Source organism: Gossypium arboreum, chromosome 13 (genome assembly GCF_025698485.1).
Source record: "Gossypium arboreum isolate Shixiya-1 chromosome 13, ASM2569848v2, whole genome shotgun sequence".
In the NCBI taxonomy this organism is placed as follows: Eukaryota; Viridiplantae; Streptophyta; class Magnoliopsida; order Malvales; family Malvaceae; genus Gossypium; species Gossypium arboreum.
The window spans coordinates 125,803,315-125,820,222 of NC_069082.1; the positions used below are offsets into that span (position 1 = coordinate 125,803,315).

The 16,908-nt window shown below is 29.9% G+C and overlaps 2 protein-coding genes and 1 long non-coding RNA gene across 3 annotated transcripts; all 3 read right to left on the reverse strand.

Annotated features, from left to right (window-relative positions):
• Positions 1–2,692: 2,692 nt before the first annotated feature.
• Positions 2,693–4,566, reverse strand: LOC108462439 (probable 2-oxoglutarate-dependent dioxygenase AOP1). Its single transcript, XM_017762385.1, has 3 exons — positions 4,187–4,566; positions 3,203–3,524; positions 2,693–2,980 (listed from the first exon to the last, which is right to left on the reverse strand). Exons 1-3 carry the CDS (start codon positions 4,564–4,566, stop codon positions 2,693–2,695), a joined length of 990 nt encoding a protein of 329 aa, XP_017617874.1.
• A 2,801-nt stretch (positions 4,567–7,367) lies between these two features.
• Positions 7,368–9,035, reverse strand: LOC108463473 (probable 2-oxoglutarate-dependent dioxygenase AOP1). Its single transcript, XM_017763408.2, has 3 exons — positions 8,582–9,035; positions 8,135–8,453; positions 7,368–7,891 (listed from the first exon to the last, which is right to left on the reverse strand). Exons 1-3 carry the CDS (start codon positions 8,956–8,958, stop codon positions 7,619–7,621), a joined length of 969 nt encoding a protein of 322 aa, XP_017618897.1. The 5' UTR covers positions 8,959–9,035; the 3' UTR covers positions 7,368–7,618.
• Positions 9,036–11,062: 2,027 nt separating this feature from the next.
• Positions 11,063–11,924, reverse strand: LOC128286399 (uncharacterized). Its single transcript, XR_008276940.1, has 2 exons — positions 11,647–11,924; positions 11,063–11,332 (listed from the first exon to the last, which is right to left on the reverse strand). It is a non-coding gene; the product is annotated as an uncharacterized LOC128286399 (long non-coding RNA).
• Positions 11,925–16,908: the final 4,984 nt, after the last annotated feature.

The window sequence follows — 16,908 nt, forward strand, 5'->3', positions numbered from 1 at the left end:
AAACATTTACCTAACCCATTATCATGGAATATTTACCTAATCCATTATCATGGAACATTTACCTAACCCATTATCAATTTGTATCAATTTGTACCATAAATTATGGATATCAAGTACTCATATTGTCTACAACAACATGATGGCTAGCCACTTCATGTAAAATGGGAGGTTTGTCATGCAAATCCTCCTATTTTGCACTCCTATTTATTTGGCCACCTCAATTTAGCCTATAGCATTTTCAAACATTTTCACATAAGTCCTATTTCATAATTTCACTCCCTTTTTCTTATGGAACAAAAATTAACTAAAATTACCGGGTTCTATCTTAAGCTTGGGCCTTCTAGAGGCCCACAAACATAATTAAACCTATGCCAACATTCACAGAATTCCCAAAAATTAGGGCGTTACAATTTTTAAATAAATAAATTGTAAAATAAAAAAATAAAAAAATAAATGAAAGTATAAAATAACAAACTAGAACAATGCAAAATCAATTGAAATAAAAATAAAATCAAAAGGACAATTTATAAACAAATAAATCTATTAAAACAACATCGAGCACCAAAATACGACGCGCGCAAACCAATTGGGATTAAAGATGAAATTATCCCAAACTCCTAAACGCATCATTTAAGAATGGATTCAATTAAAACAACGCATAAATTTCAGGACAAATTTAAGAAATACAAAAGAAATATAAATAGGACTCAATCAGATGACGACAAAACAAAGAGGGACCAAATGCACAATTACCAAAATCAGTTAAATGTGCGGATCCTCCCCGGGTCGGGTCGGTTTGCGCGAGGGTCAGCACGAAATGGTGCCGTTTCGGTACCTGGGTTCCAAGGATTAAACGACGCCGTTTTATTTATTATTAAAACTAAAAAAACCATTTGAATGACAATCTGCCATTTTCTGCAAAAATTGAAACAAATCCCTAACCCCCACTCTTTAACCCTCATTTTACTAATCCTCAAAAGATCAAACCCTAGCCGTCATACAACCGCCACAAACGGTGGCCGACGGAGGGTAGACCACCCCACTCAAACTCGTTTAAAGCCACGTTCAACGTTCTAGCACCTCTAACTTCAAGGAATCAAAAGAAGGAAGTCTCAACCTCTGTTGGATTTGGGCTTTAACGGAGGAGAAACTCTGACGGTGTACCAACGATTCAGGTGAGCCTTTCCCCTTTATCCCTTTCCTTTTTTGTTTTCTTCTTTGCAAATGAAAAGAAAAAAATAAAAGCCTGAAGGGCAGTGAAGAAAAAAAAACAAAATACTATAACAAATTTAAAAAAAGGAAAAGTAAATCACCTTTCAAAAATTTCTTTTGTATTAGATTTTTTCTATTGATTTGTGTGCATAAAAATTTACAGATTACCTTCGGCCCTTTTTATAACCAATTTACAGAATAAATAATAAAAGGAAAAAACTCCGATTTTGCAATACATTTGTTGGCTAATTTTTCTGTTATTGGTACTGCTTAGCTGTTTCTTCTCGTAGGTTCTATTGCGGAGATGGCCGTACGGAGGAAGAGGCCGTTCGTGGTGACGTGGAGGCTTGCTTCCAGGCTAGCAGGCTATGGCGCAAGGGGAAGAAACCTTAGGGTTTCTGTTCCTTATCTTGGGCCATTTGGGCCTTGTATTTTTTTGGGCTAGGTCTTAAGTTGGGTCTGGTTTTATTTATTGTTGGGTCATGAACTGTTTTTGGATCTGTTGTAACAAAGGGACTTGGACTATTAAAATTTGGGTTTTATTTATTTTATTTGTTTTTTTGTTGAGCCAAAATTGACCTATTACAGATTATTTTAATAGAGGGTTGCGGATATTAAGGATTTTATTTTGGGGTTTGAATATGGCTTATGTTTTGTCTCAGCTTGTTGTATATAGGTAGGTGTCAACGTGGGAAGATTAACTACTTTGACCAGGAGTTGCAAAGTTGGAATGTGAAATTGTATTTGGTGATTGCAGCATGTTTTGTTCCATGTGGTTGTTGATTTCAAAGCAATAATCTTGTTGGAATCGAATTAGATAGATTAATATGATCGGTTGAATTGAGAATCGATAAATGTATTAATTCTGACGAAAACATTGAATTTGAGCGAATTATTTAGAACCATCATTGAATCAAAAATCGAAATAGGTTGAACAAGTAAAAAAACTAATGGAATCGGTTTGTTATATTTATTAACTCAAGTAATAGTGTTAACATTTTAATTGAATTTGGAATGTTCAATTGAATTAGAATTATTAGTTTAGCTCATGTTTTATGATGAAATGATTGGACATATGAGTTATCCGTATATCTCTCTTTTATTATTTTATTGTGTGATATGAGAATTTGGGTTCAATCTGTAACATTTCTTTCTCTCTCCTAAATTATACATAAAGAAAGTATTTATGTAAACATGGTTTATATAATATGGATGACTCGAGCGGAGGACAACTCAGATTTCACACATAAGCTTACTATGAATTATGCAAACGGGGTATTTGGTTTAAGAAATCTTAAATTCCTAGTGATATAAAAAAAATCACATACAAATATGATTGGCGAGGTACTTTCAAGTTACAACAAATAATACCTTAAACACGGTTATGACAAATTAAAACATACAAATACGATATTAAAACAAGGATTATGAGATAAGGATGCAATCCACAACACTAAATTTAAAATCAAAATCGAGATTTTTAACTTCCATGCTTTTGATCAGAAATTGGCGGTGAGAGAGAAGCAAATGCGTAGATCTGGTCGGGGGAGTCGATGAGCTTTACTTGCTCGGAAAAGGAAAAAAAAAGGAAGTCCATGAAGTCAAAGTCTTTGAAAAGCTGAGGATGTTGATCATCTATAAGCTCTTTAGGTGCTTTGATTATGGTACCTTCAACTGGAATTGTGAAGGCTGCTATAGAGTATCGATCGTTGGCTCCTCTCATCATTACCCTGTGCTTCAATGCTTTCATTCTTCCATTACTCCATGCCTTCAATTTTCAACAGCAATAATTATTTTATGATAGCTAACAATAATTTGATTAAGAATATTAAATGGAAATTTAAAAGTAGAAATTTGTAATCATTCTCATTAAAAATGTAAAGAGAAATCTAGATTAATATTTAATAGTCTATCAGTGAAAAATTAATTGAAAATTAAACCAGAGATATAATCAAGTAAAATATATGTTAATGAAAGTAATTAAATTTACCATAAGAGGATCTCCAACTAAAAAAACAAAAGAATTAGGAGATGTAGACAACTTGATCCATTTATCGTCCTTGACCTCAATTTCTAGTCCTGAAATTTGATTATCACAAATGATTGTGCTGGCTGGTTTATCTGTATGAGCAAGCAATCCTCTCTTATATTCGCCTAATGATGGGGCCATGTATTTCATCATCCGCAATAACACGTTGTATCTCATCATTAGTGACTCCCATTTTTCTCTTAATCCATAGCTATCGATAATCATTAACCAGATTATATTATTTAGCTCCTCCATTTGCTTCACCATGGTGTTAATGGTTTGGCTGGGACAAAAGATCGATCAGTTGACATACATAATGATTTGTTAGATTTAAATTGACAAAATATCAATCAGTTGACATATATAATGATTTTGAATTTAGAAATTTTTTTTAAAGTTCCAAAAATTGAGTAGTTTGACGAGTCTAAATTCCAAATATGTTAAATGGAAATGATAGAAACTTGAATTCGCTAGGATGAAGCTAGAAATTTTATAGTGGGAGATCGAAGTTGAACTAGATAATTTTGGGGTAAAATATAAATTTACTCTTTTGTTAATTGAATTTTATCAAAAATAAATATTTAAAGAAGTCATTTTACCGTTAATTGAGTTTTAACTTGATTGGTATTGGCATTGTTGCTAGTGCAAGAGGACATAGATTCAAGTATGTTGAAACGCATTATCCTCTTATTTAAGGGTTAGGGAGGAATTATGGGTAATTTTAAGCATTATATCAAAAAAGGCAGATATGATAAAAGCAGTATTTGGTTCAATTTTATTAAATTTGAATAAGTTCTGATTTGGTTAATACTTCAATGTATTAATTTTGGTTCAAAGTTTAAAAAAAAGTAATTATTTGAATTAAATTGATCCTATCAGATTAACCAACCCATGAAATTCACATATTTAACTAAAAAGAATACGAAGGTGAAGAATTTTTATTACCTAAATCGAGGATGACCATTTGGCCACATAAGTTGAGCAAAATTGTTAACAGAGTCGTAGTTGGAGGCATCTTCAATGCCGAAGCCCTCATACAAACAAGCTTGGCTACATGGTCCAAAATAGCTATGGTAAGGCTTGGGATTAACGTTCAATTGTTTCCTCTCTAATGGGATGTCAACCAGTTCATTCAACAACTCAAACGTCTCCTCTCGGACTTCTCTCGATATCTTTTCGTACACCACCTCGAAACAACCATAGGTCTCGCAAGCCTCTCGAACCCTCTTGCACAAATGGTGCCATCCTTCGGTCCCTCGCTCCAAATCCGGCGAACCGGTCCGAAACTCAATGACCGGGATCGCAAGTTCAGCATCAACACCCATGTGCTTGATTTTTTAAAAAATACTCTAACAAGTTTATATTCTTAAAGTAACTAGCTTGTAAATTATATAACTCGGTCTCTCATTACGTAGCAATATACTTCTATATATATAACATCGTTCTAAAAGGCGACAAAGAGAAACAACCGAAGAAGCATCTATTAACTTCCCTAAGACCATAAAAAGCATCTATCAGAATCATGACATAGATTTTGTAAAGAATTTAAGTATTAATTTTGTAATAAATATTATAATATTCTTTTTCGTAAAACATTAAGCAATCAAAATAAATAGATCATTCAATTCGGCGGATTTGCCTTCATAGCATTGTAGACAATCAGGGAAAACAAATATGATATAATCAAATAGACAAGTTCAAGTAGAAGATAACATGTTAGCATAATGAAAAGATATTTGATCATAAAAGACAATTAGAAGATAATATGTTAGTACCATTACCATGATAAGATCTTCAACCATGAAAGACAAAGGAATCTTTGGTTTTAATTTTGTTACAACCCCAGGCTTGAATGTTCCTTACGCCTGCTATATATGAACACCCCCACACGTCGAAAGTGGTTAAGTTCAAACTATACCCTAGTCTAGGTTTAGATTGAGCTCTACTAAAACGGCAACCATGCTATGAGGGATCCACTTCAAACCCTTATTCATCTATAAATACCCTCTCTTCCAACGAGAGAGAGACATAAGACCAGATATATAGCTAACACTCTACACAGATACTACAATTTAACACCTCCAAAACGTCACCTCTAGTAGCTCTCAACATCCTATGGTGTGAATCACCATCCTTGTATTGTTCTACACTTCGCATACTTAAATTGTTGTAACAATTGATGACGTTTGTATGAACTGGACAAAAAGCTATGATTCTAACTGGTATGAAATACCCTAAAAATACAAGTTAACAAGATCAACTACGAGTAAGGTAACTAATATTATCAGAACTCATATTACAACCAAGATAAAAACGAAAACCATTAGTATGGCCAAGGAGATTACTACCAGTAGAAGATTATTACTAGTAACCTCAACAAGAGCAATTGAGTAGGATTTTATTTTGATTTTTTTATGATGATAGGGCTTTGAATTTGAAGATGTTGGGCTTCTATATTATACTGAGAACTAAATTGAAATTTTGACTTAATCTTAGGATTAATTAATAATAAAATTTAAACAAATTGAAGTTTTTATTTTAAAATTGATAATTAATTAATTTAGATTAGTGTTAAATTGGCCCAATATTAGTGTAGGTTCCTTATTCAAATTTCAAAGCCCAGGTCTTTCGGTCAAATTGAATTTGATGTATGATTGAGCTGGTAAGCTTACTCTTTAAGCCCAAAAGCCAAAAGTTAGTGCGATTTTAGGTACTATAATTTGTTAAAAAATTGCTCATAATTGTAAATTTACAAGTTAAAATAAATTAATTACAGAGGTAATTTACAAGGAAAGATATTTATACAACTGAGGTGTCTAATAAGAGTGTGTTTAGGTGAGGATTTAGAATAGACATCTCTATGGACTCAGTCGATGTCTGATTTCAAAATATTTTGTAAGCCTAAGCTTATTTTTGAAGTGGGTCAGGCCGTTTAAAAAGCCCATTTTATTATTAAAAAATTAATAAAATATCATACTTATATTTTCAAGTTGCTACTTTATATATTTTTATAACTAAATTTTAATTAAAAATACTTTTTATTATTTAAATTAAATTCGAGTTAAATCGTGCCAATCCAAAGTATAAAAATTCTTGTCTAAGTCCGGCCCTAGTTGAGTCAGTCCTATGGGGCCAAGTAGGCTACCTACCCTTTAGACAAGTCTAAAAAAATTTTCAAAATATAATTTTTTTGAATAAACACAATACAGAATTATAAAGGTTTAAAAAAAAAAAACAAAAGTTTTGGGTAACTCAAATTTTTTATTCAAATTCCACTTGAATAGACGTGGTTTTCCAAACCCTCCTATTTAGTAGACGTGGTCTTACAATGAAAATACCATTAACTTTAAAATATAATATTTATTTAATTTTAATATATTTTTATGTTTTATAGTATTTAAAATGTATTTTATAGATAAAATGATATTTATATTATTTATTTTAATATCATTATTTTTTATAAATATTTTTATAAAATTATTGAATTTCATTAACTTAAATTCTCTTAAAAATTTATAGTATTTTAAAACTAAAATTTTCACCTTTTTTAAAATTCTTAACCAAACCTACCATAAAAAGTTTTAATATTTGAAGTTATGAAAATTGTAAAGCTATGTGTTGTAAGTTGTCACATTCAATTTTAAGACGATAATTGTGTTCTATAATATTTATAAATTGTAATTGATTTGAATATAATTGTTTGAACATTTAATAAAATAAAAATTAAAAATTGAGATTAATTAAAGGGAACGAAATTGAATTTTATTTTTAAATTTATAATTAATTTAAATTTTTATAGTGTAAATTATTTTATATTTAATATAGTAGAATAACTTAAAAAGACAATGATGTGGATAATTCAACAAGGACATATGGAATAAAACATGTTGGTATGATTACCATGAAATTAGGTGTTTCTCGGCTGAGTCAAATTTGCTCATAAACACAAGGAAAATTCAAATTTCTAATTTATAATTCAAAATAGTCTTCAAACATTAACCCATCATAATTCCATTACTTATTCATGACATAAGATACACAAAAATCATCCGAAAATGGATTCTTTTATTTGAATAAATTGACATGATAGATTTAATAACTTTTCAACAATACAATTGTCGAGTGATTTTCGTAATATAAAGGAAGTTTTATTACTTATTTATAAAATACAATACACAAAAATCACTCAATAATGAATTTTTTTTTGAATAAATCGACATGGTAGATTTAATAACCTTTGCACAATACAATTACACAATTATAACAAATTAAAACATAGTAATGAATTCCGAATATAGGACTCAAATTTGTTATTTCTAAAATTAATTTTAAGCCAAAGCCAGGCTTTTTACTTGTCAATACGAGACGAGCATGCTTTTAATTAGAAATTGGTGGTGAGAGGGAAGCAAAGGCATGGAGCTGTTCGCCGGAGTCGATGTGTTTTGCTGGGTCGGAAAAAGCATAAAGGAAGAAGTCCATGAAGTCAAAATCCTTGTAAAGCTGCGGGTGTTGCTCATCTATAAGCTCTTTGGGTGCCTTGATTATGGTGCCTTCGACTGGAATGGCGAAAGTTGCTATAGAATACCTGTCTTTATCTCCGCTCATCATCACTCTATGATTTACCGCTTTTAATCTCCCATTACTCCATGCCTTCAATTTCCATAATCAACATCAATAAGTATTTTATGATAGTTATTCACATTCAACATCACTAATCTAATATCTCTCTCTATTTTTTGCTATGAGTAAGATAAATTCAAAAGTTTGAACTAGAGATTTGTTGTCAACATCAATAAGTATTTTATGTTCTATTCACATAGATCATGGATGCATGTTAAATTTTGAGTAAATTAGAAATAAAAAAATTACCCCTATATTTATACGCATACATACCTTAAGAGGATCTCCAACCACAAAGCAAAAGGAAGAAGGAGATAAAGACAACTTGATCCATTGGCCATTGACCTCAATTTCTAGCCCTGAAATTTGATCATCACAAATGATTGTGCTGACAGGTTTATCAGTATGAGCAAAGAGTCCTCTCTCATACTCTCCTGGTGGAGGGGCCATATATTTCATAAACCGCACTAATGTTTTGTAGTTTATCATCACGGACTCCCATTTCTCCCCTAATCCATAACTATCAATTATCATTAGCCAAATTAACTTATTCAGCTCCTCTATTTGTGTTGCCATGGTATGTACAGTGTTACTGAGACAAAAGATAAAAACAAAATGTCAATAACTTGAATTCCCTTAACCCGAACCAAAAATGATCCGAATCTGAATGACTAGAACAAGTAAATTAAAAGTTAAAAAGGTAAATAAAAATATTATTACCAAAAATGTGGGTGACCATCAGGCCACATAAGTTGAGCAAAGCTTTTAACGGAGTCATAGTTGGAGGCATCTCCAAGTCCGAAGCCTTCGTACAACATGGAAACCTGATTGCACGGTCCAACCCAACCATGGTAAGGCATGGGACTAGCGTTCTTTTGTTTCCTCTCCACCGGGACCTCAACCAGTTCTTTCATCAACCCGAACGTCTCCTCCCGAGCTTTTGCTGATATCTTTTTGTACACAACTTCGAAACAACCGAAAGTCTCGCAAGCCTCTCGAACCCTTTTGCACAAACAGTGCCACCCATCGGTTCCTCGCTTCAAATAAGATGGACTAAACTCAATGGTTGGGAACTCAATGTCAACTTGGACACCCATGTTCTTAACTTTTTTTTTTTATGCTCTAAGGAAATGTTCTCTTGAACTAAATGAGCTTGTAAACTAACTTGGTATCTCTTTACGTAGGGATTTAGGTCTATTTATAGCATTTTCTCAAAGGTGGGGAGGCGAATAGAAACGTCGCTATTGACTTCCCAGTTCTTTAATTTGATTATCCAAGCAAAATGAAGGAGGCGCACTGGTCAAAGGAAATTTCATACTATACTTAGTATAAAATTAAGGGTTGAATTCAAATATTGTAAAAGATTTAAGTATTAATTTTAGGTAATAAATATTAGCATATATTTTCACATGAAGATAATGACATTAACCTAGCAAATAGGATACTTAGACTTGTGAGCTTTCAAATAAAAATAATCATTTTAACTTTTTATTTAATTTTTATTTTTTAATTTTTAGATTACGTTATTAGTCAAATCACTCCAAAGTGGATAGAAAAATTAATATTTGTAAACTTTACTAATGTGACATAGACGTAGATTGCCATTTAAATGCCACGTAAGCAATTAATTAATTTTTTCAAATTCAAAAAATTCAAAAATTATTTAAAATAAAATTATAAAAAATATTTTTAAAATTTAAAAATCAATTAATTACTAACATGGCATACAAGTGACAATCCATGTGTATATCATGTCATCAAAGTTAACAAATGTTAATTTTTCTCTCCATTTTTGGGTGATTTAACAAATAATGCAAGTTTAATAGCTAAAAGAGGTGAAAATTTAAAATAAAAAGACTAAAATGACCTTTTTTTGATAAAATTGGAGGGGAAAAATCATTATGCCTAAAAAATATTAAAAAGAGGAAATTATTATAGTCGATTATATACTATATATCTTTTTTCTCATATTCTTCCTGTCTCTTTTAGGGTTTATGTTCGAGGTTTGTAGTCACCCCTCATAACAATATCGTATCCAAAGTTTGAATGTGTATTATATTATAAAATAAAGGATGAATAATTCAATTCAATTTTTATTTTTAGTTATCTTATTATGATTATAAGTAGGGTTTAATAAAAGGATTAAAAAAGAAAAAGAAAAAGTAACCTATCGGGGTGATAGACACAACTTTATCAAAAAAAAATATTCCAACTCTTTGTTTATTTATTCAAAATAGAATGAATCTTAAAATCGTATATTTATAATGTGGTACGAAAAAAATTGATTTAACATGATTCAATTTTATATTTGCAATAAAACTTCCCTAAAATCATGTTTACTAATTCAACACATGATTAGTGAAATATTGAAGTATTGGTTTTATGTAATAAATATTAAAATATTAGTTCCACATGAAGAGATAGAATAGAGGTCAAACGAGGTTGGTGAATTCAACTTTCATCAATTAAAAAATGAAAAAATAATATTCAGTTTTATATAATATATCGAATCAAACAAATTTTTAATTTTGGATCAAATTGATCAATTTATCTAATTTTTAATTTATGATTTGATTTTGTTTACATCTTAATTTCCATTTTTGGTCTCGAAGATAGAAAAACCAAATATAATATAGTCAAGTAAACAAAATCAGCTACAATAAAACATGTTAGTATCATTACCACGAAATTTTCTCCAGCAGAACACAACTTGACCCGCTGTCCATCTTTGATTTCATTTTGTAGCCCTATAATAAGATAGTAGCAAAGGGGGTGCACCATGACTTTTTTTTTTTTTTTTTTGGTTCGGCCATGAAATTGTTATTAGACTAAATATGACCAAGCAAAAGGAGGGAGGTGCTACCATAGTAGTCAATTTCGTTTCTAATTACTTGTACAGGCCAAAATGTTCTGTTTCAGTAGTAAATTAGAATTATAAACTTTTAAGTTTTGTTTCGATAGAAATTTTCGGTCGGTATCAACAATGCTGGTTGATTTCGCTCATACAGATCGATTAATTTTAAATTTTTATTATTTCTTTTGAATTTATTTAATTATGAGTTATTATATGCATAGTATAAGATGATCTTATTATTTAATTTATGAAATAACTTTTTTTGTTTGTTTATTTTTGGTTTGTTTAATTGTAAGGCCCAATTTTTGTCCGGGCTTATACCAAAAACTAAAATAAACAAAATAAACTAAAAAAACCAAAATTAAAGTCCAATATCCATAATAATATCCAAACCCAAAATTCAAAATAACAAGGCCCAAAATACAAATTAAATGACCCAATAACAAAAAAAACTAGCCCAGGCCCAAAGTTTAATATTTTCAGAACCCTAGGGATCCCTTTCCCCCTTGTGCCGCTGCTGCCTTCGTGCCAGCTTCCACGCGCGACGTTGCTTCACGCTCCGCATCAACACGCCCACGAACGGCCTGGCCATGTTAGCAGCACCACGGCCTCCACACCTGCGAGAAGAGAATAACAGAAAATAGCAAACAACTATTGAAAGCAAATAATAACAGATTACAACAAAGATTTTATTTATTTATTTTATTTACTTATTTTTCGACTATAAAACCGAACGAAAACGATGTAAATGGGATCTTCTTTTCCCAGAAATATACACGCATATTGAAAAAGCAAATAAAAAAAATAAAAGAGGTGATTCGAGTTTCTTTCTGTAGTTTTCAGATCTTCTTTTTTCCTTTTTGAATATTTTTTTCCCTTTTCTTTTCTCTTATATTTTGCATGAAATGAATAAAAAAAGGGGAGTACTTACCTCTAGCCTCTGCTTGTGTTTCTTCTGCGCATGGTCGGCCACCAAGTTTGATGGTGGTTCAGCGGTGTCTCCAAGTTGAAGCCCTAACATTAGGGATCTGATTTGTTTTTTGTGAAAATGGCAGGTTGCCATTCTATTTTTTTCTTTAATTTTGATTGCAAACTAAAACGGTGCGGTGTAGAGGGGGGGAAGACTCGCGCGCAAGCCCGATCCATAGGCTGGATCCGCGCCTTGGTGTTTCGGATGGTAAATTTTTGCGTCAAGTCCTTCGTCTTTGCGCAAACTTTTCGTTGATCCTTATTTATATTTTATTTTGTTTCAATTTTTCCCTATAGTTTGCGTGACTTTGCAATTAGGTATGCACTTAGGCGTCATGTTTGGGATCTGGATTATTTTCAGTTTTGATCCCTGAGCGTTCGCGCGTACTGTGATTCAGTTATTATTTCAATAGTTTATTTATTTATTAATTAATTTTTTAAGTTTGATTTTACTTCAATTAAGTTTTTCTATCATCTCAACATATATATATCTTTTTAATATTCATTTCTTTAAAAATTATTTAAACATATATATATTTTGAATTGCTCTAATCATTTTTTTACTTCAATTCAATCTAGTATTTCACCTACATTTTTTCCTTATTTGTTTAATTATATAGTTATTATTTTAAGATATTCTATATTATCATATTGTTTGAAATTGTTCCATAATATTTAATTTAACTACCCTTATGTATATATATTATTAAAGTATAATTTGTATGAAAATTGGTTTTATTCTATATACATTGTTAATTCCATGTTATTTTATATAATTTCTTTTAAATCTGTTTATTTGTATTTACCTTCAAATTTATTATGTATATGGTTTATTTTATAAAAGACATATTTTATTATTTCTTTGTTATTTAAGATCCTTACATGTACATATTACTTTATTATATATTGGTTTGTTATTTCTTCATGTATATTGTTCTTTATTTTATTATATTTTCATTATATATTGTTACATTGTCTTTTTATTGTTGCATGTATATTATTACCTTTTATATATATATATATATATATATATATATATATATATATATATATTGTATGTTATTTGCTTCAAATTTCTTCTTTCACAATATTTATTTTAATATTCATTTGCACATTCTTAGTTTTATTTTTATATACGTGAATCATTTCAAACCCTAGCATGCATTATTCATTTGTAATTTTTTTTATAGTTTTAAATTTTTTGTACTATATTGGCTCTTAGTATCCATATTGCTTTGTATATGTGTTGCATCTTATTTTTCATATTATTTTATACATTATTATTGTATATTATTTATTCATTTTTATGTATTATCAAATCAATTGTTGTATTTTATGTGAATTTGGTTATATTTTGGATTAATTATATTTAATTGCTTGTTTTATTAGTTAAAAAGGTCATATTATCTTCTTTCATGAACATTGTATTTTATGTGTGTATATTATCCCATGCTAATTATTTATCTTTTGGTTTACAAAATGTTGCTTTATAATTCTCAACTCTTTAAAATCGACTATTCCATTGTATTTCAAATAAAATTAATATGTTTTGAGTTTATAAATCTTTTAAAAATCTTAAAATAAGGCAATGTTCAGTATTTAGAAATTCGAGAAATCGTGCCCTACCGTGCTAGGTTTCGATTTTTTGTTGGACTAAATATTTGGACACCCTTTTGCAATTTTTGACCTAAAAGCTTTTGGAAGTCAAAACTCGATCGTGTTCTCAAAAGTGGAAAGGATCATGTCATATCGTGCTGGATGTGATGCTTTATACCTTTGAAACAAAAAAGTTTGACAACTAGCTTAAACTACTCAAATGTTTTAAAAGGAACCATATTTCAAATTGTTTGAAAAGACCTTAGACACAAGGACAACATTTAATTAATCTGGTACCAGTTTGTTGGGCATAGTGAGGATGCTAATCCTTCCTCATACGTAACAGGCTTCCGAACCCATTTTTAAATTCACGTAGACCAAAATTGTTTTAAAATGCTTTATTAGGTGGTCCAATCACACCTAAACATGGTGGCGACTTCACATTTTGGTTTTAAAAGTCAATCCCCTTTTTCCTTCTAAAAAATGGTTTCGACATTAATGATGGATTGTATTTGTGAAACTTATTAAAGATATTTTTTATAATTGATGAGTATTTTATATTTATTTAGTCTCATTGTTTGATATTTGTAAATATTTTTATATACATATATAAAACGTGTTTAGAAAATAACGATAAATCCAAATAGTACGCTAAATAGACCAATATTATTTCATATTGTTAGAATTGTAAAATAGGATCTCTTAGATTTGGAGTCAAAGAAAGTTATGTATGTGTAATTTAAGGACCATAATCCTAATATATAACTTTTGCACGTTAACTTTAGATTCTAATTAGCCCAATAATTAATTAGAAAATAATTACTAGAGTATCTACACATATTTGACCCATATTTTATTTAATAATTGAGCCCAACAAGTATTAACCAAATTAGATCACTTATAATTTGGGTTAACATTATACGATAGTAAATAATAATATATAATTATTCTTATTATACATGTGATGTTCATATTATCTAACAATTATATTATAATTTCCTTATAATTAGATCTTATTATATATAACCTTATATGTTGAAAATCTTACCATCATATCCAAAAGGTATTATGAACAATCTCATCTACTAAATATGTTAGCATAGAATGAATGTGACTTCCGTTACATATATCATAACTAAATTCATCCCTAATCATGTGTATTAACACAACCAAATGACATAAATCAAATATGGATGTGTAGCACGGAAATTACATGCAATGTGATCATATTATAAATTTTTAATTGTTACAATATTTTGAAGTAGAATCTTTCCTTCTTCAAAGATATCTCGCAAAGTGGTTCCTTATGACAATGTGTTTGGTTCTTGAATGGTAAACTTGATTTTTCACTAAATGAATAGCACTTTGGTTGTCACAATAAAACTTAATGCAACTTTGAATAATTCCTAAATCTTCCAATAGCCCATTATGCCAAACAACCGGTTTAACGTCTTATAAAACTGCCATATGCTTTGCCTTTTGTCGATAAAGCTATTGTATATTGTAAGGTAAATTTTTAACTTACCAAGTGTTGTGGACATCGGGTAATATCCCACATAGTTTTAGCTAATACCAAACTCTAATATCAAATAGGGAGCACCAATACCAAATTGAAACTACCAAAACACAATGAATTTACTTGACAAATAATTGTTAAATATTAAAATGGCTAGAAAAATCAATAGATGCAAATAAAGTAAATAAAGGAGTGATTACGAGGTTTATCAAATTACCTACTGTAGAAGCCCAAATTGCCCGGGCCCGATTATATCAAAACCCAACCAAACCTCTAAACCTACTAAAACCCTTAACCCATGACCCATTTACATCTACCCAAACCCATTACAAAACCCAAATATTAAACCCAATTCAAAAGCCCATTAAGCCCCCCCCAAAAAAACTAACCCAAAAAAAAAAAAAAAGAAAAACCTAACCCCCCCCAAAAAAACTAAGAAACCCTAGCCACCTAGCCACTTTCCCACTTGCCCCATTTTTCTTCCCATTTTTGATATCCATTGTCTACCACCACCACCTACAAAATAGAAAAAGAAATAATAGAAAATCATGTAAAAGATGGCTATAAAAAGCCATTCAAAATCATGTAAGGGGGGATTTTAGAAGGATTGAAAAAAAAAACACAAAAATCCCTTCAAATTTTAAACACAAAAGAAACATCAATAAAAAGGTTGCATCTTTTTCTTTTTCCTCTTCTTTCAATCTTTTTTTTCTTTTTTGTGTTGTTTTTTTCTTTCTTTATATATATATATATTGTTAAAAAATTTATTTTTCCCGCCATCACCACTTGGTGGTCGGTGATGGTCGACGATGGCGGTATGACCGACGATCGACCGTGACTAGCCCCTCTTGGCCGGATTTCCTTTCCCCCCTCCCTTCTCTCTTCTTTCCCCTTCTTTTTTAGGTATTTTATATATATTATGTATATATTTTTAATGCCATTAGTTATATATTTCTTATGTATATATTCTTAAATACTATTATATACATATATATATTTTAAATACCATATTGTGTATATATTATTATTACAAATTATTACTATCGCTAGTATTATTATAACTATTATTATATTAGTGTATATTTTATGTACATATGTATATATATATATATTTTGCACATATCATTATTTTATATTATTGTTGTAAATTTTTATGTATATATTTTTATGTACGCTTCCTAATATTTTCTTTTATTGTAGATATTATTATTATTATTATTATTATTACATACTTTTATTATATGCATATATATATATATATATGTATTTTTATGTACATATTATTATTTTATATTATTATTACCAAATATATCATTTTTCCTATTTTATTATTAGTACATGATTTGTTTTTATTTTATAAATATCATTATTATTGCTATTCTAATATTCTAGTATTCCATGTTAATATTTTTCATTAATGATATCATTTTTTTTCGTCCTTTATCTATTTTTAATTTCTCACTTTAGGAATATTTTTCTCATGTTTTAATTAATTTCAAAAATAAGGCAATATATTGATTTAATATTAAGCCATCGATTTCATCGCTATGTTGGGTGAAATTAAATCGGCTTGTGTTAAAAAAGGACACCCTTTCTAAAAAAATCGAAAACTAAAATTCTCATTTTTCAATCGGATCACGATTAAATATTATATTGAACTCGTATTTTTGAAAATCAAGTCAACAAATGTTTATGAGATACCAATTTTGGGCGTCGCGAGGGTGCTAATACCTTCCTCGCACGTAACTGACTCCCGAACCCCAATTTTGCTCTGAATTTTCACGTAGACCTAAATTTGGCCTTCTTTTTGTTTTAAAATAATTTTATTAGGTGTCCGATCACACCTATAAAAAAGGATCGGTGGCGACTCCCTTTGCTAATAAAATCAAAAGGTGGTTTTCAAATGTTTAATAAATCGCCACAATTAGCGACCAATCGAAACTAAATTTTTTTACGTCGCATACATTGGCGACTCCATCGGGACCTCCATTTTGAGAGTCGAGTTGAATTAAACGCGTGTTGTCAAAATTTTCAAATTTCCGTGTTCAAATTAATATTTAATCATGATCCTTAAGTTTTGTTTTCAAAAAATCATACATACGTATCTCCTAA

What these genes read in the sequence shown, in the direction of transcription:
- LOC108462439 (XM_017762385.1), bottom strand. Translation starts at nt 4,566, where the DNA reads ATGGGTGTTGATGCTGAACTTGCGATCCCGGTCATTGAGTTTCGGACC. An exon ending in AATGGTCATCCTCGATTTAG is followed by an intron (nt 3,525 to 4,186) that starts GTAATAAAAATT and finishes CTTTTGTCCCAG; the next exon opens with CCAAACCATTAACACCATGG. An exon ending in TAGTTGGAGATCCTCTTATG is followed by an intron (nt 2,981 to 3,202) that starts GTAAATTTAATT and finishes TGAAAATTGAAG; the next exon opens with GCATGGAGTAATGGAAGAAT.
- LOC108463473 (XM_017763408.2), bottom strand. Translation starts at nt 8,958, where the DNA reads ATGGGTGTCCAAGTTGACATTGAGTTCCCAACCATTGAGTTTAGTCCA. An exon ending in GATGGTCACCCACATTTTTG is followed by an intron (nt 8,454 to 8,581) that starts GTAATAATATTT and finishes CTTTTGTCTCAG; the next exon opens with TAACACTGTACATACCATGG. An exon ending in TGGTTGGAGATCCTCTTAAG is followed by an intron (nt 7,892 to 8,134) that starts GTATGTATGCGT and finishes TGGAAATTGAAG; the next exon opens with GCATGGAGTAATGGGAGATT.